Raw genomic sequence first — 25,793 nt, forward strand, 5'->3', positions numbered from 1 at the left:
ACAGAAATAAAATAATAAAACAATAAAATAAACAATGAAAAAGAACACCATGTGACTACATCAATATGATAACCAAAAAGATGGATGAGTGGAGACTAGAGAGCAAGCTGGGGGGAGTTAGAGTCTGCCATCAATCCAGTAGCCACATCCAGTGTGGAATTCCCTCATGTTTGTTGTGGTCTAGTTTGTCAAATGTCTACTGAAATCCAAGTATACAGTATTTCTTGACAGTGAGAATACTAAACCAGTGGAACAGCTTGCCTTCAGAAGTTGTGGATACTCCATCAATGGAGGCATTTAAAGAGACTGGATAGCCACTTATCTGAAATGATATAGAGTTTCCTGCTTGAGCAGCGAGTTGGACTAGAAGACCTCCAAGGTCTCTTCCATCTTTGTTATTCTATTCTCTTACTCTGTTTTTGACTCATTTATTTAATAAGGTTCTCTTTATTTAGTTTTAGAACCTGTTGAAGAACAGATCATGTTTTAGGTCATATTTATACAGAAATATTGAGAATTCAAAAGAGTTCAGAAAATTCATCATATCTCATGAAATATCTAAGCTAACCCATTAAATTTTCACAGTTAAATTTACATCTAAAGGGGGACTCCATTTCTGGACAGCATTTGCAACATGCTTGTGAGCCCATCATCACTGTAAGCAAACATATGCATTCATTAAATATGAAATGACATTATTTCAGAAACAGGGGAGATATAGAAACAATACTTCTGATCAGGACACCCACCTGGACCATTTGAAGCTGTTTTTTCAAATGGTAAGTGAGCAGAGGATGACAGGCAAGCAAGTGTAGAGAATGTTCAAGTGCCTTGTGACTAGAAGATTGAGGGAATCAGATCTCCTTTTACAAAAAGGCCTTATGCAATCCATTTCCCAAAGATCAGCTAAATGATCTTATCAATTCAGTTCATCAGTTTAAGCCTTAGGATGCAATATTACTCAGTTATTGTACTTGTTATTTTCTTCATCCATTTGCACTGCTCCTTAAACCATTCCCTGTGTTTGCCTGAAGTTAAGACTTCAAACAGCAACTTAATAATGTTATTATATTCTAAGTACAACAAAGATTCTGAGATATTTTCAAAAAGGTAAATTTAAGCTGCAACTAGGAATGTCATAAGAGAAATTCCATCTAACAGAATTAGTAACATTGCAAGTACCAATCAAGTTTCACCAACACACTTAGCTTCCACCCGGAACTACTTTTTCAACTTAAATTAAAAATTAGGGACACTTAGGAACTGAGACTTAAAACTTTATTTGGTAAAGCATTGGTGAGGTGGACAGCATAGGTGTTGACATTCCATCACACCAACAGCACTCACCAGAAGAAGATAAAGATCAAAAACATGCAGAAAGAGGGATTTTTCCATAAGCATACTTTCCTACAGGGAAGGGTAGAGGAGAGGAGAGGAGAGGAGAGGAGAAGGGAGAACAACAGTTGGAAGGGACCTATACAATTTCAGAGAAAACTAGTTTGCCCTTGAGCATCATAGAGAGAAAGTCTATGAAGAGCAACATTCATTGCCAAATTGATAACCACACAAATTTAGTACTAGGAGCTAGGCTTAAAGCTATTCTGTAGTTCCCATGTCTGGATCTCCTGGAACACTTTTTGGAGAGACTTGCTTTTCTGTACAATTAAGTGCACAATGTTTGTAGCAGCAAGATGGCCTATTTTGGGATTTTTGTTATGAAAGAAAATCTCCATCACCAAGTTTTAAGTATCAGTCACTAGCATATTATACAGGTACTTACCAGTATCTCACCCTTTAGAGGTTGGCAAAATTAGTTGTGCAGTCAAAATAAGGAAAAGCAGAATGAGGGGACAAAACAGTGAAAAAAATCAAATAAATTGAGTAGGAGGGGAAAGGAGAAGCAGAAACATAAAAATGGTAGGAAAATAAAGGAAAAGTAGAAAAAAAATAGTAAAAGAAAAAAAAAGTTACATGCTATTAATTATAATTGTACAGTGTTAATGTTTCATTACACTCTTTCCAAACAAGAATCAATATATATTGGTCCTCTATACTGTATATCAACTAACCATTATGCAACAAGTTAAATTGCCAATTTTGTGCCTAATTCCTGGCTATCAAAAATGCAAGTATCTCAAGACTGACAAATTCTCAAAGGAATATTATGGTTGCATTATTTATTTTTTCTAATTTTTTTTCTTTATAACTAGCATTGTTTTCTGATTGTTTTCTCAAAGAACTTGGAAATGCACTTTGCAGAAACAGCTTCAGTTTAAATCAGCACATACAGCAAAAAAACGTGCTGGAGATTCTGTACATTTTGTAATTGGAACTGCTTCCATATCATTTTCAGATGATATACGGAAAGAATATTATCTCCTACATTATGCAGTACTATACTCACAAGCCTATTCAATTTTCTGCAACTACACATATTAATGTGCTCAACAGATTGCACTGTGTGTGTAGTTACAATCTGCTGAAAGGAAACATGAGTCAGTACCTAACATGAATCAGTACCTGGTTTGGGATTGCTCTTTTCTTATTTGCTTGGGTGCTCCTTTGTTGTGCACTGAAAGGAACAAAGAGAAAGAATTTTTTTTTTACTAAACATGTATATTGCATGTCATTCCCCACCCGCCAAAGATAGCTTATATGTTAGCAATGCTCTAAGTCAAGAGAAGATAACAAACATGCAAGAAAGAAAGTGCCAGTACTTGAAGAAAAATGTCACCAATAATAAGCCATACAACAGAGTCTGTCAGTACTAGAATACTATTAAGTCAGAGGAGCTGTGAAACATTCCATCTCAAATCTAAATTAGGGAAAGGGAAAAGGGGAAAAAACTAAGTTGAAGCCTGTAACTGCTTGCTTGCCGCAAAAGCAGGTAAAAAATGGCTTTAGGAAAGGAGAGATACTTAGTCTAGTTCCAAGCTGAATTGTATTGGAGCCTTTACTTTGCAGTGAATAAACATAAAATCCAGTTTGGATGACAAAGAGGTAAGTACAGCAAGCCTAGTACACTGGATTGGTGATTTTAGGTTTCTTTAAACTGTTTTTTTTTGGGGGGGGGTTACATTATTTTGTACTATTGTATTCTGTATTACAAAAGTATTGCCTTAAGAATACCAATGTGAAAAAGCAATAACTTAAGTAGAGGTACATTTAAAAATGTTTTTAGTTGGTAATCCAGCTGTTTCTTTAAGTATAATTAATCTCAGTCTTAATTCCAATAACATTTGTCAGCAATAACATTAAATTAGCTGTATTGCAAAAGTCTAGCTCTGATCACAAGAAAGAAGATAATGCTACTTCATACTGTAGTCACCTCCTAAATGGATTACTGTAATGTTCTCTACATAGAGCTGATCTTGAAGAGTTTACAGAAACTTCAGTTGGTGCAAAATGCAGCGGCAGAAGGCAGTTATGTGTGCTCCAAATTGCACACATTATATCTCTGCTGTGCAAGTTGCATTAGTTTCCAGTTTGCTTCCAGGTCCAAATCAAATATTGGTTATAATCTTTAAAACCCTGTATGGCATGGGACTGGGATATTTGAGGTCTGCCAGGAAAGGCATGTTGTGGGCTCTGGCAGTTAGGCAATGTTGTTCAGCAGGACCTAGGAAGAAAGCCTTTTCTGCAGTCAGTCCCACTCTGTGGAACATCACTCACCTTGAAGTGAGGTTGTCCCCAGCTCTATTGGTTTTCTGGAAGGCCTTTAAAACAAGACTTTGTCAACTAGCTTGGGGATCATGGTAAAGTGCAACCTGTTAATGGCTATATGACAGTTAATAGATTGATTCTCTACATGTTTTACTGCCATTTTTACTAGTTTTTATTTTAAATGGATTGTTTTAATGGTTTTTTACTTGATTATTACTATGTACACTGCCCAGAGTCACTATGTGGGAAGTTATACAAATTTGAGGAATGGCTGGATGGACAGACAGACAATGTGAACCTCTTTCACAATGGCGGAACTGCTATGGAAAAGGTGCACCAGCTTGATCTCACCAGATGATATACTGCAGTTGTTAGAATGCAGTATTGCAGGCTAATGTACATTCCCACTGCAAGGCGTGTTGGAAGTTGGGAAAATGCGGAGGGAGGGGCAGCTGACTGGTAACAGAGCATGGTGTGTCCTCAAGCAGGTGAGAAGTGAAGGCTGTCTCCTATGGCTCTTCTCCAAAGAGTGGCCAAGATTTTTGGCAGAGCAGGGCAATGACTTCAAAGTCAGTGGAAATGGTGTGTTGTTGATGTTGCTTGCTCTGGCTACCCCCAGGTGCAAGGGAGCAGGACAGGTAAGGGGCATGCACAAAGGCTGAATGTTCAGGCAAGGCAAGAGGAATAGGGAGGTGCAGCTGCAGAAGGGGCGTTGTCTTACCTGAACACCTTTTCTCAGCATGAGGAATGTAGACTCCAAGGATGGTTGATTTAGTCTTCTAGCCCAATCAGACCAAACAATCAAAGTTGTCATGCCTCTGCAGGGTCTGACCATGCCCCAGTTTCGAAAGGGCGAAGCAAATGATTGTGTGACGTGATGGCTCCGAACTGCTGACACTAACTTAGCTGCTAGTAATGATCAGGGAGGGGGTGGAGTCTACATTCCTCATGCTGAGAAAAGGCGTTCAGGTAAGACAACGCCCCTTCTCCAGCATGTAGAGGAATGTAGACTCCAAGAATGGGACATACCAAAGCCCCTATGATCCCACGGGTGGGAAGCAGGTTGGTTAAGTGTCGGCGCTGAAGTGGACCACTTGTTGTAAAACCCGACGGCCAAAAGCGGCCTCCGCGGAAGCAAACTTGTCAAGTTTGTAGTGGTGAATGAATGGTGAAGGGGACGACCACGTAGCCGCCTTACAGATGTCCTCTATGGACGCCTGAGTCTGCCACGCCACCGATGTGGAAGCGCTACGAGTAGAGTGCGCTGTCAGGCGGCTTGGGACAGGTAAAGAGGAAGCCTGGTAAGATTGAGCGATACAGGCCTTGATCCACCTGGCTATAGTAGAGGAGGAAACCTTCTGTCCCTTGGAAGTTGAGTGGAAAGAGACAAACAATGCCTCCGATTTGCGAAAGGAAGCTGTCCTCTTAATGTAATGACGTAATGCCCTACGTACATCTAGGTAATGCCACTGCTTTTCTAGTGTGTGAGAAGGATTGGGACAAAAGTTTGGTAGTACAATGTCCTGAGCCCAGTGAAACAGGGTATTCACCTTGGGAATGAATGAGGGATCTAACCTCAGCACCACTCTGTCCTGATAGAAGGTACACAGGTCTTCCCTAACTGAAAGAGCAGCCAGCTCTGACACGCATCTCGCCGACGTGATGGCTACTAGGAAAACCACCTTGTGGGACAAAATGTGAAGAGGACAAGACCCTATAGGTTCAAAGGGAGACCTAGTGAGTGCCTGCAGAACACGAGGTAGTTCCCAAGATGGATACCTGTCTACTACCGGAGGTCTGGCGTTGGAGACTCCTTTCATAAAGGATCGGACCCTGGGATGATGGGACAATGGAGTGGCATTGGCACAGGTGAACACCGTGGAAAGACCGGCCACCTGTCTACGCAAGATGTTGGGCACTAAGCCTTTATCCACTCCATCCATGAGGTATTCAAGAATCACTGGAATAGTGACAGAAGAGATAGACAAACCCTTACAGGTACACTAGTCACAGAAGTTCTTCCAAGTGGCATCACAGATTCGGTTCATCGCCGGCCGTCTGGAAGCTTGGATCATAGCTATCACCCTTGAAGAGTAAGATCCGCACATCAGGAACTGGCGCTCAGATGCCAGACGGCTAATTGTAGCCACTGTGGGTCCGGATGGCATATGGCCCCCTGTGTTAGAATTATCCTCTCTGGAGGGATTTGCCAAGGGGGGGGCTACGGTGAGGTTCACGAGATCCGCGAACCATGGACGCCTCGGCCAATATGGGGCCACAAGGATTAGCTCCGCCTGTTCCTCTAACAGCTTCCTGATGACGGCCGGGATCAAGGGAAGGGGTGGAAATGCATATAGAAGGCCCGCCGGCCAAGGGCTGCGGAGGGCATCTGCTACTACCGAACCCTGGGATGGGTACCGAGATAGAAACCGGGGAAGCTGGGTGTTCTTTGGGGATGCAAACAGGTCGACTTTGGGCCGACCGAAACGGTGAGTTATCTCCCGAAAGAGATGGGGATGTAGACGCCATTCTGAATGATCTATCGTAGATCGACTCAGAAAATCTGCCTGGTCATTTTCCACCCCTGAAATGTGTTCCGCCTTTAGGGACAACAGATTCTGTTCCGCCCATGACCCCAGACACTGGGCCTCGGACATTAGAATCCGCAATCAAGTGCCGCCCTGCCTGTTGACATGGGCCTTTGCCGCCACGTTGTCTGTCAGAACCAGCACGTGGCGGCCCGCCAACTTCTTGTGGAAATGGCGAAGTGCTAGGTGTATGGCTCTGAGCTCTAACCAATTGATATTTTTCTTGAGATCCTGTTGGAACCACCGTCCCTGGGCGAATTGGGATTGCAGATGTGCCCCCCATCCAAACAGACTGGCGTCTGTGGTCAAGATTACCCGAGTCGGTTCTCTGAACAGGGTTCCTTTGGACAGTGCTGGGGACAACCACCAGATGAGGGACGTGAGTGTCTGTGGTGGGACTCGCACCCTCTGTGGAAAACATGCTACACCCCGTTTCTGGTAAGGGAGTAGAAACCACTGTAGTTGTCTCATATGAAGCCTGGCCCAAGGCACTATGGCAATACATGAGATCAGTTTCCCTAACAGCTGTGACAGCAGGAGCAGGGTTACATGTTTCTCCTTGCGCACCCTGGTGACCATCGTACGTATGCTGAGCTGACGCTCCTGAGACAGGAAAACTCGGCACTGGCTGGTGTCTATTATTGCGCCTAGGTGGAGCAAACGGTTTGTTGGGATCAGATGGCTCTTTGGGAAGTTGATCATAAATCCATGATCCTGGAGTGTCTTGATCGTCAGTGCCATGTCTGAACGGGCGTTCAGTGCCGAGGACGACTGGATTAGGATATCGTCCAAGTAGCACTGAACGCGGACTGGTACCAACCTGAGCTGTGCGGCGAGAACCGTCAGGATTTTGGTGAAAACCCTTGGAGCTGATGATAGGCCGAATGGCAGGGCCCTGTACTGATAGTGATGGTTGGAATACCTGAATCTGAGGAAACGCCTGTGATTTGGATGTATGGGAATGTGCAGGTAAGCTTCTGTCAGATCTATGGATGTAAGAAAATCCCCTGGCCGAATACTGCCCAGAATAGAATGAAGAGTTTGCATCTTGAATTTTTGGTAAATTAGGTACCGATTTAGAGCCTTGAGGTCTAGGATCGCCCTCCATCCTCCTGAGGGTTTTGGTACCACGAACAGGATGGAGTAGAAACCCAGTCCCCATTGATCTGGGGGTACCCGCTCTATTGCCTCTATGCTTAACAGATGACAAATGGCCTCCTCCATGAGACCTTGTTTCACGGGATTTCTGGATAGGGGGCAGGAGATGAAGCACCGAGGGGGGAGTGTGAGGAACTCTAGAGACAGTCCGTCTCTGATAGTGGTTAGAACCCAATTGTCCGTGGTGGTACTTTCCCATTTGTGGAAATATAGTGCCAGTCTTCCGCCAATGGGAGGAATCCGCCTCAAGTCACTTTGACTTTCGGAAAGGACGAGCTCCTCTGCCGCGAAAGGGCCACTTAGCCTGGAATTGTGGCTTTGGCTTGTCTCTGTAGCCGGACCAGTCCGATGAGCGGTCCGGCCCTGCTTGAAAGGGCCGATACCCGCTCCATGTAGTTCGGTCTGAGCCAGACCTGAACGACGGACGCCGGTTGTATGGAGAAAAACGTCTGCCAGTTTTTTTGACAACATGAGCTAGTACTTTCAACTTTTCTTTGTTTTCAGTCAGGTAAGGAGTGAGAGCCTCTCCAAAAAGGTGACCCTTTTGATATGGTGCCGCAGCTACTCTCCATTTGTGCCTGGTATCGGCCTTCCAATTTTTTAGCCAGAACAACCGGCATGCGGCCACATTGGAAGCTATGGCCCGAGCCGAATATTTGGCCGACTGCAGAGACACATCCGCCATGTATTCCAGTGCAGCCCTTAGTTTAGTGACATCCTGGTGAACCCTTACCTCGTCTGGGGATAATCTGGCCTGTAATTCCCTGAGCCAGATTAATGCAATTCTAGCGAAAAAGGAGTTAGATGTTGAGGCTCTTATAGCCCAAGCCGATGCCTGATGGGTCCTTTTAGGGAAATCTCAGACTTCTTGTCCTCAGCCTTAAGGGCCTCCGACATATCTCCTGGGATTTTGGTGTCTGACAGTATGGGGGCGAGAGCCTCATCTACACTCGGAACTTCGAGGACATCATTGAGGGAAGGGACCGTTTCTAAAAGCTTACGATCTAATCCCCAAGAGCAGAGAAACTTCCAGGAGATCCCCACTGATCCTGAATGGATTTGAGAAACATAGGGGGGCAAGGTATCTGTAGGTTCTTCTTGACCAGTTCCAGAAACAGTGGGTCAGAACTCTGTCCAGAGTCCTGATCGGTCGTCTGTGGTTTCACGGGTTCAATTTTTCCGGTGACATAGGCCTTTTGTAAAAGAGAATAGAAGGAATTTGGATTAAACACCCCTACCATAGGAGTGGCCTCCGCCTGAATGTCTTCCCCGTCTGACCACATGCCTTCTTCCGGAATCGGAGCGGAAAAATCCGATATCTCGCTCCCTTCAGATTGAGGTGGAGAACCATGATCTGAAATCACATACTCCCTGGGATGCCTAGTTTCCGTGGGCATAGGGGGGGTTGACGGTCCTTGGACCGGAATGGCCCTCCCTGAAGCCGCTATTGCCTGAGCCACTGCCTGTGAGATCATGGCTTGGAGCTGGACAGTAAATGAAGGATGTTCGGGGCCCCGAAGACCCGCCGCCGTCGGCGTGAAAGATGCTGAAGGGATTGGGGGAGGGGCGACTGTAGTAACCTCCCCCTGAGACCCACAAGACACTGAGGAAGGTCCTGGCTCAGCAGCTGGAATTGAATCTTGGACCTGTAATCTCAATTCTCAGTCAAAGAGGGACAGATGGTCCCGTTCATATCCCAGCAAGGAACCCTTGTCCAGGGTCTGCTCGGGAGACCAAGCCTGTGTAAAAGGGGAAGGTCGATGCCCCCCTGATGTGGATGCAAGAGGAGGTGAGGGGATAAGCTGCGTCTCTCCTGTCTGCCACTGGGCTTTGGAGAATTGTCGCTCCAGCGCCCTATGTCTGCTATCTGCTTGCTTGTCATCGGCCTTAGAGGTCCGTTTGACCTTGGCCTTGGCTTTTGCAGGTGTATCCAGACTGGATGGCTTGCGTTTTATATTTCCACTGGAGGTGGAAGCCTGTGAAACGGTGTTATCCGCCATATTGAAATAAATAGGAAATAAACAACAGGTGTTCACCAGGAGATCCCTGGATCTGGCCTGTACTGCAGTAGAAGAAAAGACAGGTTTTCACCAGGAGATCCCTGGATCAGTCCTGTTCTGCAGGAGAAGAAAGGGCAGGTTTTCACCAGGAGATCCCTGGATCGGCCCTTGGTCTGCAGGAGAAAGGAAGGCCACGGCCCACCTGGGTGGTACAGGCCTGCACGAGGGTCTGTGAGGTCCGGCCTGCCGTTAAGCACGGAGTCACTACGCGATATAAGCCGCACTACGCTCAGGGGCTGTCCTCCCCGTTCAATTTTTCAGGCCCACTGTAATAGAGACAATCTGGCCGAAAAGGTATCAAATATCAATTAAAGATAAGTCTATATATGAATATAGATATATATCTTGTTTATTTTAATTCTGTTTTATTTTAATTGATTTTTATTTATTTATTTTTATTTTTTGATCCTCGTGTCTCACTTAGTGACGGCTAGGACAGTAAGTGCCGACCATTATGCAGACAGCGGAAAACAGGCAAGGCAAGCAGCCGTCCAATCTGTTGGCACTGGATATTTAAAAGGTACTGGTAAGTCACACAGTCTGGAATATTACCAGATAAAATGGAGTGAGAGACTCAAGGTATTTTCCCTATGTCCACTAGGTAACCTGAGATGGTGCCTATTAAGCAGCTGAAGCACGAGGTAATGAAGATCTAAAGGAATGTAATTAGAACTCCTATTCCCCCCCCCCACTTAGGGAGAATCACCAAATAAGTAAGTTACTTTGTGACTGAAAAGGCTGTAATTAGGACAAAGCAGTCAATTTAATGTGTGCAATCAGGCGGAGCCCAAAATGGCAGCCGAGACGATCATTAGAGATAAAACAAGCTGAGAGAAAAGATCCTCTCCTGCAAGTAATCTGGTAATAAGCTCTTTTAGTCAAACAGTTCACCTGCTGGTTTTTTTTTTTTTTTTGGGTAATTTACAGCTGACAATCAACAGTAACAAGGAAGTACTTGAGTAGTGTAGAGGCTACTTCTAGAGGCTCAAAATGGTGCCCTAAGAAGGTGATTTCAGTTTTCATCTGAAAATTAGTAGTTTAAAGCTTCACATTCACAGCGAAGATCCTGGGAGGGGGTGGGGGAGGTGGATTGTAATGAGGAGGCAGCAATCTACGATCAGCTGTCTGCCTCTGAAAAACTCACGGAGAAGGGAATTGATTAAGAGAGAAGAAATGGTGCAGCATTGAGCTCAGAGCTGAACCAATCCCCCATCAAAGAAGGAAAAAAAGGATAGAGAAACCACGAATGGCAATAACTACCTTTCTGAATCTAAATTAGGAGCCAAATTCTCATGTCTCTTCAGGGCTGAGACCAAATGAAAACTGGGGCATGGTCAGACCCTGCAGAGGCGTGGCAACTTTGATTGTTTGGTCTGATTGGGCTAGAAGACTAAATCAACCATCCTTGGAGTCTACATTCCTCTACATGCTGGAGAAAGTAGTGTTATATGCTTGGGGAACAGCAAGGTGTACATAGTGAGGGGGCATGGTGTTTGCTAAGGGCGGAGGGAGGTTGGGTGTGGGTGGGAAGTTGGTTATGAAGTATTGTTTTTGCAAATGTGTTTTGTATCTGGATGACGGGGAGGGTCTGAGTGCCAGTGTAGCCAGCAGCAGTGGCAGCCACTCTGTCCCATAGCCACCAACTCAGCAGCATCCCGCTCACCCAAACCTGGCAGTGCAGCAGTGGATGAGAAGTGGGCCTGGCGAGGTGGGGTGGAGCCCAGTGCCCTCCTTTTTGAGGGTGGAAGGGAGCTGTGCCACTCCTGGGAAGGTGCGCCTGGCAGGGAGGAGTGGCCTAGTGGCCCCAGCAGTGGGCATGGTCAGATAGGGTGAAGCCCAGTGCCCTCTTTGGGGGGGTGGCAGGGCACTGCACCACCTCCGGGAAGGCATGCCAAGGCATGTCCACTGCCTCCCAGCATACAGCCTTTTAAAAAAGCCCAGCACCCAAGGCTGCTGTGCATACCTAGTGTCCTCTCTGTGTGCCATGTCCAATGGGAAGGCAGAGGTCTATCCCTCAGCGCGTGGATTGGCCGCTAGGATGTGTGGCTAATTGTCCCACATGGCAAACTGGCAGGGACAAATTGTCCCACAATGAATTGTCAGGCTGAGGCAGCGAGGGAAGAGTGGAGGGGGGAGGATTGGTGGGGGAGGGATAACCCCGTTGGGTCAGCTGGCATATGGAGGCCGGGGTGAAGTGGGAGGGGCCAGGCAGCTGTGGCCAATTGTCCCATTCTGACTTTAATCTGTATATATTTATAGAAGTTTTCAAACTCTGAGATACCACAAAACTGACTAATTGCACTGACAGAACTGGGAACCAAGCCCAGAACCAGCTTTGGCACTGCTCTCACTTAGCTTGCATGTCTTATCTAACTTTTAAAAACAAACTGTGATCACTCTCATTCCTTTTGGGGGAGTCCTGACTCACAGTGTGGGAATCCCTGCTCTAACTTAAACTCTCCAAAAGAACATTGTATATTAAAGTTTCAAATACCAAATAAATTAATGAACGAAGTTTTCAAATAACATGCTGAATTATTTTGTCCACATAATTGCAGATAAATTCAAGGCCCATGCATTCATAATTGGCTGCTCTGAAATAAATGGAGATCTTCAATTCTCAGCCTATTGAATGGTTGTAAATGAATGCATAATTTCCAAAGAAGATGAACTGTCATAAATAATTGTGTTCCATTTAATAAACCATGCCTAAAAAACCCACAGATCAGTGTGATATACAACTGAAGCCACTAACTTTTGATATTCCACAGAAGTTTAAATTAAGAAGACAATTTACAATACTAATTCTAAATAGTGATCTCCAATTTTCAGAGGTAAAAAAAGCAACTATAGGGCACCATTTTCTTGGGTGGATGTCATTTCAAATTACTAAGTGCCCTATTAACAAGTGGTATAATACAGATAGTCCTCGACTTACAACCAGAATTGAGCCAAAAATTTATGTTGTTAAGTGAGACACTTGTTAAGTGAGTTTTACACCATTTTATTATCTTTCTTGCGACAACTATTCAGTGAATCACTGCAATTGTATAGTTAGTAACACGGTTGTTAAGTGAATCTGACTTTGCTGGTCAGAAGGTTGCAAAAGGTAATCACATGACCTGGGGCACTGCAATTGTCATCAGTCAATTGTCAAGCGTCTGAATTTTGATCATGTGAATATGGGATACTGTAATCGTCATAAGTGTGTAAAATGATCATAAGTCACTTTTTTCAGTGCTGTTGTAACTTCAAACTGTCTCTAAATGAACTGTTTTAAGTTGAGGACTACATGTACGTCAGCCAGCAGAAGCATTTCCCTCTTTTATGCTGCACAGAGTTTTAACTCCAGCCTTCAACTAGTGATCATGGATGTGTGTCACAAAATTGCCTTGTAAAAGCAAGTTCAAGTTGCATTTAAATTTGAACCTGATTTTTTGTTCTTAATACCAGAAGTCTAAATAAATGAGCAATAAAGGGTAAATAAAATATTGAGAGAGTGAGAGAGCCAAGCAGCCATTAAGAAACAAAATTCAGGAAGTTTTGTGTCACTCTCAGCTTTCGCAGAAGAAAAGTTCTCTCATCTGCACTGAAATATAAAAATGCAAGCAACAGAAAGAATTGTTCCAACTCATCAGAAGAAATCTGTGATTATTTTTATCTTTTCTAATCTGCAGCACAAACAAGTCCTTCAAGGAAATGATTTTTGCATTGTTAGACATGATATGCATGACAATAGTGTTTGCTTTTGAAATGAAGGTTTATAAGAAATCATTTCTACAATTCCAATCTTCATTCCAGTGCAAGTCTAAATGCAAGATACTTTCAGCAAGTGTTCCAAAGGATTAGACAATTTGGATTCTTGCCACAATAGAGAAAAACTCTCACAGGCAGATACGCACCCAGCCATCATGTGCTGTTCAGTGTAACAGCTGGGAAATTTTGGACAGTTTCCAAGGAATCCAGAAGCAAAAGTAAGACAATTAAACAAAAAACAAAAAAACAAAACAAAACCCAAGACAGACAGATTAAAGAAAAGAAAGAACTCAGTATTAAGTGGGAAAGAAGAGATATATGAATGCACACATACTGTAAAGCAGGGGTTCCCAACCGGGGATGTGAAAACTTGGGTTTTCAAAATGATAGTGTATATGCATAATTTGTTGCCATTATTTCGAACTTTTGTAAGATGTGCGAGAATATATCAGAAGTATTCTAGGGGTATGGGATATAGAAAAGGTTGGGAGCTGCTGCTGTAAAGAAACTCACTCTCAGGTCATTTGATAAATTGATGGGAAATATTTTATTTGCAGTATGCGTAAACCATATTTTAAAGGTCCTTAAGATCATATCACAGTATAAAAAAACAAATCAAAAGGATTCAGGTATTTCTTTTATAGTAAACATTGATTTAAAAAGTAGCAAGCTTTTCCTTTTATTAAAAAACTTTCAGACCCCTGTGCCAAAAGATTGCTTGGTATTTTAATACAGAGGAAAAAAATATTACATTAACATATTTTACAAGTTTGCAAAAAAGGGAAAGTAGATTTTGTTAAAGAACCTAAACCTGCTATAGGTACATTAATAAGGCATTTGACATAGTAAATCACAGCTTCTTGTTGAGAGAGAAAAATGTGGGACAAGCAGCATCACCTCTAGATGGATTCGTAAATGGCTGACAAATTGCATTCAATGTATAGTCCTCAATGGAACTACATCTACATGGAGGGAAGCATGCAAAAGGTCTAGGACTCTCCAACTTCTAAATTCTAAAATTATTTGGATGAGGAGATAGAAAGGGAATTTATCCAAATTTGTAGACAACACCAAGCTGGCTGGAATAGCTAACACTTTAGAAGACAGGTACAGAAGGATGTTGACAGACTTGAACACTGGCCCTATTCAACAAAATGCAATTCAGTGGTAAGAAATGTACACTTAGGCAAGAAAAAAGCAATTGCACAGGTACAGAATGTTATGGTTCCGACTAATGAAACACTTCAAAGAACTTCCAGGCAAGGTTTATCCTCACAGTAACTGTGAGAGGGATCTAAAAATCCTCATGGACAATCACTTAAATATGAATCAGCAGTGTGTTGCAGATGCCCAAAAAAGCCAATGTAGTCCTAGGTTGCATCAACAGGGGGATAGTATCATGGTCACAACACCACAACACTATACTGCCTTAGTAAGATCACACTTGGAATACTATGTCTAGGTTTGGTCACCATGATACAAAAAGTATGCCAAGACTCTAGAAAGAGTGCAGAGTGACAAAGATTATTAGGGGACTGGAGGCTAAAACATATGAAGAATGGTTGCAGGAATTGGGTATATCTACCCTAATGAAAAGAAGGACCAGGGTGACACGATAGCAGTCCTCCAACTGAGCAACAACCACAAAGAAGACTGGATTGACTTATACTCTAGGGCACCAGAGGGCAGGACAAGAAATAATGGGTGAAAGCTTGTCAAAAAGAGATACAATCTACAACTAAGGAGAAATTTCCCGGCTGTAAGAACAATCAATCAATAGAATAGCTTGCCTCCAGAAGTTGTGGGTGATCCATCACTGGAGGTTTTTAAGAAGAGACTGGACAGCCATTTTTGTGAAATGGTATAGGAACTCTTGTTTGAGCAGGGGGTTGAACTACAAGATCTCTGAAGTTCCTTCCAATTCTGTTATTCTGTTACATAACAGCACATGAAAGAAAAAGTTACAGCAACACTTCAGCCTTTTGCAGCTAGCACTACAGCAGCCATTTTGATTCAGGGGCTATGGGAGTATATACAATGCAAGCAAGTTACTGAGGAATTATGGCTATAGTGCCTGAGTTGCAGGAAAAGGGGAAAGCTGACAAGTTATGTAGAAGAGATATTCGTAGAAAAAAGAAAACAGCCAACGCTACAATATTGGGCAAGCCTTGGGTTAGTTAAATAATAATAGACTGAACAGAGAAGCAGAAGTATACAAAAAGATGAAAAATAATTTCAATGTCTACTGTAAATATATTGTTTCATTCAAAAAAGTTCATTAGAATATTCTGAGTAAATTATATTCCCATTGAACAAAGCTCAAGCTATTTCAAGAATATCTTACTTCTTCGTTTTGTGGGCTGTAACAGCTAAATCCTATTATCATGGAATGTAAGGAGCTGAATCAAAGGGCAGATGTTTAATTATAAGAAAAGTTTTAAAAATTCTCACAGCAAACAATGGCAGTAACACTAAGATTAAGACTATGTAGACATGGGATAACGTAATTAAACACTACTCTTATTGTTTGATGCAGCTGGTCTGAGCATACATATATAGCCACTAGATGCCACAAAAGTAAAGTATTATACTTTCCTTTTGCAGCCTGTGTGCACAAGAAACACAACATTGAGCCCAGTAAAGAAGCAACAAACCTTTCAAAAGAATATTAAAAAGGAAACCATCAAACCTGATAAAGTATTTAAGAAAAGGGAAAAGAGAACCCAATTATAGTGAACCAAAGGTAATTTCCAGTGATGCCATCAAGGAAATACATTGATGAAATCTGAAATACATTCAAAATAACTAATATAAACAAACCCAATAAATCTAGCTACAAAGCTAGTATACTTCTTGAATAACAATGATTTAGGGAGAGTTGGAGAAATAAGAGATACATACAGACAGAGGATTGAACATCTTTTTGAGAACTTAGACTCTGGTTGTGTATGGCAAGGTCTGCGACAAATCACAGGACAAAGCAATAAAAGTAGTTTGCCTGGGAGTAGTGACCCTTTGGCTGAGCAGTTAAATCAATTCTTCAGCCGTTTTGAGGAGGATACAGGAACAACCATCATTCCAGCATTTACCACTGATGGTGCATCATTAACATCTACCATCGATAGACAACCACTTCTACTGCAGATCTCTGATGTGAGACGCACTTTCCAGAATGTTAATATCCGGAAGGCAGCTGGGCCAGATGGAATTCTGGGATGAGTTGTCAGGGACTGCGCTGCAGAGCTAGCTGAAGTGTTCACGGATATTTTCAATTTATCTCTGTCGCAGTGCTCTATCCCTACCTGCCTGAAGACATCTATTATAGTGCCAGTTCCTAAACAGACAGTAGTGGTATCTCTTAATGATTATAGACCAGTAGCTTTAACATCTGTTGTCATGAAATGTTTTGAGAGGCTGGTGTTGAACTTATATTAAGGCTTGTCTTCCATCTACTTTGGACCCATACCAATTTGCATATAGGGGTAATAGATCAACTGATGATGCTATGTCTCTTGTTGTCCATACTGTAGTGAACCATTTGGAACAACAGGGGACATATGCAAGGCTGTTGTTTGTGGATTATAGCTCTGCCTTTAACACCATTTTACCCAACAGGTTGTTTTTTAAAATGTCCAATTTGGGTATAAATCAGAGGATTTGCTTGTGGATAAGGGACTTTCTGACAGGTAGGCCACAGTCAGTAAGGATGGAATCTCACCATTCCTCTACTCTGATATTAAACACAGGAGGCCCCCAGGGTTGTGTGCTAAGCCCTTTCCTTTATTCCTTGTATACGCCTGATTGCACCCCACTGTATAACACCAACGCTATTATTAAATTTGCGGATGACACAACAGTGGTGGGGCTCATTAACAAGAACAATGAGTCTGCTTACAGGAAGGAGGTACAAGGGCTGACACTGTGGTGTAATGAAAATAATCTCACACTTAACACCACAAAAACTAAAGAACTTATAATTGACTTCAGGAGGAAGAGAGATGCACATCTACCATTGTACATAAATGGTGAGGAGGTGGAGAGGGTGGGTAGTTTTAAATTTCTGGGCACTTATATCTCAGAGGACCCCTCATGGACTATGAACGTTAACATGCTTGTGAAGAAGGCACAGAAGAGGCTGTACTTCCTGAGAATGCTCAGGAAGATAAATCTATCTCAGCATCTACTTCTGTCCTACTATCACAGCACCACTGAGAGTGTCCTGACATACGGCATTCTTGCATGGTATGGGAGCAGCTCTGTAGCGGACAAAAAAGCTCTACAGAGAATTATTAAAACTGCCCAGAATATTATCGGACTCCTGCTACCAGCCCTGGATAACATCTTCGAATCTCGCTGTTTGAGGAAGTTGCATAACATTCTCAGAGACTCTTCCCATCCTGCTTACAATCTCTTTGGACTGTTGCCTTCTGGCAAAAGATATAGAACATTTAAAATTCGGACCATACGTTTTCTGAATAGTTTTTATCCCAGAGCTATAATTGCACTTAATAATGAATTAAAAGGCCACCATCAGTGAACTGTTGGACAGTATTACTTGGTCTGTTGGGTGGATGTTGGGTGGTTTTTAGGGGTGGGAAATTGTGGGGGGTGGGAGTGTGTTTGGGGATTATGTGTGTGGGACCTGGTCTTTGGGTGTCACGTAAATTTCGTTGTATGTGTACACTGTGTATACACATACAATGACAATAAAGTTTATTTATTTATTTATTTATTTAATCATAGAATAATAGAGTTGAAAAGGACCTTGGAGGTCTTCTAGTCCAACCTGCTGCTTGAGCCTAATCTTAACCATTCCAGACAAATTGTTGTCTAATCTCTTCTTTAAAATATCCAGCGATGAAACACCCACAACCTCTGGAGGCAAGCCATTCCAGTGATTATTTGTTGTCAGTGTCAGGAAATTTTTCCTTAGTTGGATCTCTCCTTTAATAATCTTCGCATCTGTTACTTCCTATCCTGCCGTCATGTACTTTGGAGAATAGGTCTACCCCCTCTTTTCTGTGACAACCCCTCAAATATTGGAAGACTGATATCATGTCACCCATAGTCCTTCACTTCATTACAGTAGACATACCCTGTTCCTGCAATCGTTCATTGTATACTTTAGCTTCCAGATTCCTAATCATCTTTGTTGGTCTTCCCCAGTGCTTTTTTTCTTAAAAAAAAAAAAAGGTGCCAGAACTCACATACATCATACAACCTGCCTTGCCTACCAGTTTCCATCCAAAAAAGGTGCTGGAACTCCGTTCTGGGCGTTCTATGAGAAAAAAAAGCCCTGGTCTTCCCTGTACTCCTTCTAAAGTCTCAACATGTTTTTTGTATCATGGTGATTAGACATGGACTCAGTATTCCAAGTGTGGTTTTACCAGTGCAGTATAAAAAGGTATTCTCACTTTATTCCCATTTAATCTTTTTGAACAAATTACAGGTAGTCCTCAATGTACAAACACAATAGAGCCCAATATTTCTGTTGCTCAGTGAGACAGTTCTTGTGAGTTTTGCCGCATTTTACGACATTTTTGTCACAGTTGTTAAGTGAATCATTGCAGTTGTTAAGTTAGTAACATGGTTATTAAGTGTATCTAGCTTCTCCATTGACTTTGCTTGTCAGAAGGTTGCACAAGGTGATCATGTGACTTGGGAACATTGCAATTTTGATCATGTGACCATGGGGATGCTGCAATGGTTGTAAGTGTGAGAAATGGTTATAAATCACATTTTTCAATGCTGTTGTAACTTCAAAGGATCACTAAATGAATGGTTGTAATATCAGTGTAATATATAATAACCTGTAGTATCACTGATTCCCCCCTGTATAATTTTTCTAAAAACCTGACTATCAGAAATGATAGTCATTTTTTAAAAAGCTACAAGTTTTAATCAGAACCACATTAATAGAATTAGAATCTTTTTTCAAATTGTAAGGTACATTTAGTTCTGGTTTAGTGACTGATTTATTTAGCAACTATTTATAGCTAGGACAGTTATGAAATAGTAACTTTGCAAACAAATCTCACATTTACAACCTTCAGAAGTCTGTAAAACAAAAGTAAAGTAAACAGTCGCAGTTTCACTTACCGACCACTTAGCTTAAGAATCAAGTTGTTAGTCCCAATTGTAAGGACTAGCTGTATTATTAGATTGTAATCTACTTCGCACTTTCAAGCCAGCAATACTTTAATCATAGAGAGGAAGATGCTTCCCTTTCACATACATTCACAGTGAAACGTGGAATTATAAATTCAAGAATAATAGTTACTTGTTTATTTTATTTATTTATTCATTAAATTTATATGCTGCCTATCTCACTATTCAAAGCAAATAACATTACACTGTCACTTAGTTCAAAGATGAGAAGCAGTAGCAGCAAACAGCATGACGACACTGTTCTATTCTCTAGCATCTTACTTTAATATCCATTTCACTGTGATCACCCCTCTGAAGTCGTGGTTTGCTTTGTTTTGCTTCTTGAAAGGATAGCATGGTGATTACATACATGTAAACAATTCTTTTTCTCCCATCTCAACATTACTCAAGTGTTTAATTAAGGATGTTCTTAATGCTGTTCATGCACATCCTCACAATCTATTCATTGAAAGCATGGATACACATTCTAAATTATTACATTTCTACATTGCTATTGTTTTCAAAGTTGTATTAAACTTGTATTTTGTCTACTTTTGATAATGAGACACATATTTTTGAAATGTTTGGAAATTGGGGAATGGGGCTGTTCCAGATAGTAGAAGCAGGGAAGAGACTGAGCCCCATGGCCCTTTCTTCTGGGGTTCTTGTGGACACTTTCTCCACATGCATTTAATATCTACATGAAGCCAATGTGGGAAGTCATTTATAGATACAGCATCAACATGTCCTTGAGGCACTAATTATGGTGTCTGGATACCATTATTAGAATCTGGATAGAAAAGAATAGGTTCAAGTTCAGGTCTCCCAATTCCAAACATATTCCATCTCTGGTTCTGGTTGAGACCTGTTCCCTCACAGTGTTAGTCACACTGAAGTGGATCATAACTTGAAGAGGAAATAGCACAAATGGGCAGGAAGGCTTCTTGTGTTCCTTGGTCACTTCTCACTTAACTACTGCAATGCACTTTACATGGAACTGCCTTTGAAGACCACTTGGAAGCTGGTCCCGAGTTCAGCATCCTAGGTAATTATGGACATTCCTTGATTCATCCATGTAAAAGTGGGTGACAGCTGTATTGGTTACTAGTGAGATGCAGTGTAAGATGCTGGTTGTCACTTTTCATGTCCTTAATGGTTGAGAGTCTGGGTATGTTTATGAATAACTGTTCCCAAAGGTATCTGCCTGCTCAATAAGAAAAAGGAAAATAGAATAGCCTCTTGGATAATTGCTCACAAGGAAATATATCAATAAGGACCATGGAAATCAGTCTTTTCAATTGCTATTTTGGTTTGATTTATTACTTTAAGCATGTTTACAAATGCTATCATTTTAAGCCATTCAGAATCAGCAATGATTGGCTTAGCTTGTAAGCCTAGTTAAATAATAAATAAATAAGGTTAAGATCTGAATAAATTCCTTAAAAATAATGGAAATGTAATACTTTTATACCCAGTTGAATGCAGAATTCCAGAGAATAGCTAGAAGAGATAAGAATGCCCTCTTAAATGAACAGTGCAAGGAAATAGAAGAAAACAATAGAATAGGGAGAACCAGAGATCTCTTCAAGAAAATTGGAGATATGAAGGGAACGTTTCATGCAAAGATGGGCATGATAAAGGACCAAAATGGCAGGGACCTAACAGTGGCAGAAGAGATTAAGAAGAGGTGGCAAAATTACACAGAAGAACTATACAAGAACAAGCTTAATGTCCCTGATAACCATGATGGGGTGGTCACTGACCTCAAGCCAGACATCCTAGAATGTGAGGTTAAATGGGCCTTAGGAAAGCTGAGCAACAACAAAGCTAGTGGAGTTAACAGTATTCCAGCTAAGCTATTGAAAATCTTAAAAGACAAAGCAGTAAAAGTGCTACACTCAATTTGCCAGCAAATTTGGAAAACTCAACAGTGGCCACACGTTTGGAAAAGGTCAGTTTACATTCCAATTCCAAAGAAAGGCAATGCCAAAGAATGTTCAAACTATCACACCATTGCACTCATTTCATATACAAGTGAAGTTATGCTTAAAATCCTACAAGCTAGACTCCAGCAGTATGTGGATCGAGAACTTCCAGAAGTACAGGCAGGATTTCGAAGAGGCAGAGGAACTAGAGATCAAATTGCCAACATACGCCTGATCATGGAGAAAGCTAGGGGGTTCCAGAAAAACATCTACTTCTGCTTCATTGACTATGCTAAAGCCTTTGATTGTGTGGATCACAACAAATTGTGGCAAGTTCTTAAAGAGATGGGAGTACCAGACCATCTCATTTGTCTCTTGAGAAACTTATATGCGGGTCAAGAAGCAACAGTGAGAACTGGACACGGAACCATGATTGGTTCAAAATTGGAAAAGGAGTCCGGCAAGGCTGTATACTGTCGCCCTGCCTATTTAACTTATATGCAGAGCACATCATGAGAAAGGCAGGGCTAGATGAATCAAAAGTTGGAATTAAGATTGCCGGGAGAAGTATCAACAACCTAAGATATGCAGATGATACCACTCTAATGGCAGAAAGTGAAGAGGAACTAAAGAGCCTCTTGATGCGGGTGAAGAAGGAGAGTGCAAAAGTTGGCTTGAAAATCAACATTAAGAAAACCAAAATCATGGCATCGGGCCCTCTCAATTCCTGGCAAATAGATGGGGAAGAAATGGAGGTAGTGACAGATTTTATTTTTCTGGGCTCCAAGATCACCTCAGATGGGGACTGCAGCCAAGAAATTAAAAGACGCTTGCTCCTGGGGAGGAAAGCTGTGGCAAATCTAGACAGCATACTAAAAAGCAGAGACATCACCCTGCCAACAAAAGTACGTAGAGTCAAGGCCGTTTTTCCAGTTGCATTGTATGCTGTGAAAGTTGGACCATAAGAAAAGCTGAGCACAAAAGAATTGAGGCCTTTGAACTATGGTGCTGGAGAAGACTTCTGCGAGTCCTGGACTGCAAGGCGATCAAACCGATCAGTCCTAGAGGAGATCAACCCTGATTGCTCTTTAGAAGGCCAGATCCTAAAGTTGAAACTCAAGTACTTTGGCCACCTAATGAGAAGGAAGGACTCACTGGAGAAGAGCCTAATGCTGGGGAAGATTGAGGGCAATAGAAGAATGGGACGACAGAGAATGAGGTGGCTGGATGGAGTCACTGAAGCAGTAGACATGACCTTAAATGGACTCCAGAAGATGGTAGAGGACAGGAAGGCCTGGAGGAACATTGTCCATGGGGTCGCGATGGGTCGGACACGACTTCGCAACTAACAACAACAAAATACTTTTACTCCTATTTTTATTGGATTTTTTTTTCAAAAGAGTGTATTGCTCTCAAATTTCTAAAGAGAATAGCACCCAAACCAAAGTGTAATAAAACTTTTTTTAATCAATTTCACTTGAACTAAGTTTTTATAACAAAGCTTCTTTAACAACATAAAATCAAGCATTCTTAGTTTCTACTTGATCTAGCAGATCAAAACAGATATTTAGATAGATGATGTCTGTGGTCTTTAGTGAAGAACAGAGATACTATGTAGCATACATACTTTTCTAGATCTTTGTTAGATAGCAAACACTCACTTGGCAAATCCAATGAAGTCTTCATGGTTTGTGTTGATATAGGACAGCTCTATGTCAATCAATAGGAGAATCTGAAAAAAGAATGACAAAAGTTTCTCAGTCGTACAGCAACCTAATTTAAAAACTAATTCATCTAGTCTTTCATTCTGCATTTGGAGAAGATCATCTATGGCAGGGGTGTCAAACTGCCACCCATGGGCCGGAAGTGTCATCCAGAAGCCATGCCCACCCCATTGCCGGCAATGGCAAAACCGTCCCGATATGTTGCGCAACATCACATGACGTTGCAAGTTTGACATGTCTGATCTATGGAGATTAACATTTATTTATTTACATACACACATAAATTTAAAGAACACCCAATTCTAGCCAATACTGGACACTTACCAGAATAAAAGCCAGAACAATAAAATAAAGGAACAGATTACAATGAATAAAGAAAAACATACTGAACAGATTTTACAAGAATACAAATCTTACAGGGTTCACCCACCAGCCTATACTCCAATCTCCAGGTTGCTTTGTGCAGATTTGCACATTGGGGAAACAAAACAATCACTTCATAAATGCATGGCACAATATAGGAGAACAAACCCATCAGGATAAGATTCACCATTTGCATTTAAAAGACAAAATCCACATTTTGGACAGAGAGGACTGCTGGTTTGAAAGAGGGGTCAAAGAGGCCATCTATGTCAAAATTGAACATACCTCTCTGAACAGAGGGGGAGGGATACAACATCATCTATTTCTAGTGTACAACACAGTCCTTTCAGCAGTTCCAAGAAGGCTCCACACCCATTTGCACTACTCAGATGACCCTGAGGACACAGGTAAACCTCCAAATGGCCTCAACAATTCTCTAAAAGAATGCAAATGACGAGCTGTCTGCAAGGAATATAAATCCTTCCATTCCCCACCATCCAGTCAGAGCTGAAGAAACTTCTTGGATGAGAAGCGAAACGTTTTCAAAGAAAAACAAGAAAATCCAGTTGCCTCTTGAAAAAGCACCTTTGGGATACCCTACTAACCTTATACTGGTTTCCTAAAAATTGCTTTATTTTAAAAAGACCCTAATCTGAGTTTGCAGTTTTCTCAACTACTGCAGCTCCTCAAAAGGATTACAGGGAAAAATGCAGAGAGCTGGTCTGGTCCAGCAATTGTTTTTAAGTTATGGCTTCAAAACCTATCTGCACTGCCCTCAAATAGAAGTACTATAAATCCTACGCTGTAATCCTAGTTCAGTATTTCACAATTGTTCAGCATCAAAGTTGCTGAGACTGAAATTACTAACCTAAAAGTAATTTCAGCTCACTACAAATATTAAAAACAAGGAAGGATTCATTTTTAAGAACTATTTTTTTCAATTCTGATCCTTCTATTCTTGGTCAGTTCAAAAATTTATCTAGAAGACAAGGAAGCAGACTGTTTACCTGGTCTTTAGTTTTTCCTTCACGTTCTCTGATGTATGTAGTAACAATTCTCTCTGTCTCTTCTCGCAGCCTGGGATAGGAACCAAGCTAAGGACAATAGGATAAGACATCACATCTCTGCAGTTTTAAGTACTATTTATACAGAAATACAAGGAAAAAGATCTGGGTTGGGCTGCTTCCCTTCTTTCATCACTGGGGAAGGATTGATTTATCAAGTAAGAGAAATTTATTTTTATCAATTTAGAACAGATCCATTTTAATTTATTAATCTATTTTGACATAATACTTCGCTAATACTCTCCAATGATCTTCTGGGAAATAGCCCACGATCCTTCTTTGATTTAGTAGAAGAAAGGAGTACACAGAAGACTGGCTTCTTAATATCACAGGGAAAATAAGAATTGATTGTTCTTTTTTTTCCTTAGAGAGAATTGTTCATTAAATATTGTATACATTCCAAAGCATCTTTAATGACATACATGTTTAATATAGAGAAAATACTTCACAGGAAGTTATGCAAAGTGTTCTTTTGTTCCATTTCAAATCAAATACAACTATAGTTGCTATAATCCAAGACACAGCATTACTATAGGATTCAATTGTATAGCCGATCCATGTGTAAGAAACCACAGGAAAGGAACTTATATCTCAATTAATCAAATGAGTAACTGACCCAAATGATTCAAGAGAACTAAGCCAATAATTAACTAGAAGAATGGAACTTTGTGTAATGTCCATTGCTTCTTATTTGAATGCATTCAGGTTTTCACTTAGCTAGTAACCATATGAAGCCATACTCCTGAAGTGTTATCAAGAGTTAGGGAGATAGCAGAAAAGTGGAAAAAAGAGTACAGACCCATTACCTTCTCTGAACACTTTTTAATGACCATGGCCAGCTCTGAGACCACCAGATCAACACACTTCAGACTGGGCTCTTTGAGCTTTATAATCTGTTTTTTCACTATTGTTTCAAAAGCCATATCAGGTGTGAAGAGCCCCGTCCTGCACCATGCAGAAAGCATGAACACAAAGGAGAGATTCCGAAGAATAGAGGAAAAATGACAGAGAGGGAAAAAGAGATTGAAAAGGTTAGTAGTGTGCAAAATGAAAAAGCAGCAGCACTTCCTTAAGAAGATCCTTTTTGAATTGTCAAAATGAGCAATTCCCTTCCAAGATCTTTCAAGAATTATGCTCCTCAGCAGCCTCAGACAGGATTCAAATCCTGCAGCAAATGGACTGTAATCCGACTATCTCATCCTTGTAAAGTATTCCATGTCACAGTAGTCTTCAGTAAAAGCATGGAAGTCCATCTCTTACTTGCTATTCTCAAAGCTCATGAAAACTGTTTCAGTATAGTGGCAGGGAAAAAGTTATGGCTGTGCCTACAGCTATCCTGTTGGTC

At 41.4% G+C, this 25,793-nt stretch overlaps 1 protein-coding gene across 17 annotated transcripts in view; it reads right to left on the reverse strand.

Annotated features, from left to right (window-relative positions):
* The window catches only part of DNM2 (dynamin 2), a 190,766-nt gene that overhangs the window by 53,699 nt on the left and 111,274 nt on the right, over positions 1-25,793 (reverse strand). For 4 of the 17 annotated variants that reach the window (XM_039368684.1, XM_039368680.1, XM_039368677.1 and 1 more), the window contains exons 11-15: positions 24,392-24,478; positions 22,959-23,029; positions 13,372-13,401; positions 2,521-2,572; positions 1,781-1,792 (exon numbers count right to left, since the gene is read on the reverse strand). In XM_039368684.1, the coding sequence (XP_039224618.1) occupies positions 1,781-1,792; positions 2,521-2,572; positions 13,372-13,401; positions 22,959-23,029; positions 24,392-24,478 (252 nt within the window). Of the gene's footprint in view, positions 1-1,780; positions 1,793-2,520; positions 2,573-13,371; positions 13,402-22,958; positions 23,030-24,391; positions 24,479-25,254; positions 25,394-25,793 lie in introns of all 17 variants that reach the window. The other 13 variants (XM_039368689.1, XM_039368682.1, XM_039368687.1 and 10 more) reach the window with 6 other exon arrangements.

Source organism: Crotalus tigris, unplaced genomic scaffold, assembly GCF_016545835.1.
Source record: "Crotalus tigris isolate CLP2741 ecotype Arizona unplaced genomic scaffold, ASM1654583v1 scf7180000020899.430614, whole genome shotgun sequence".
NCBI lineage: Eukaryota > Metazoa > Chordata > Lepidosauria > Squamata > Viperidae > Crotalus > Crotalus tigris.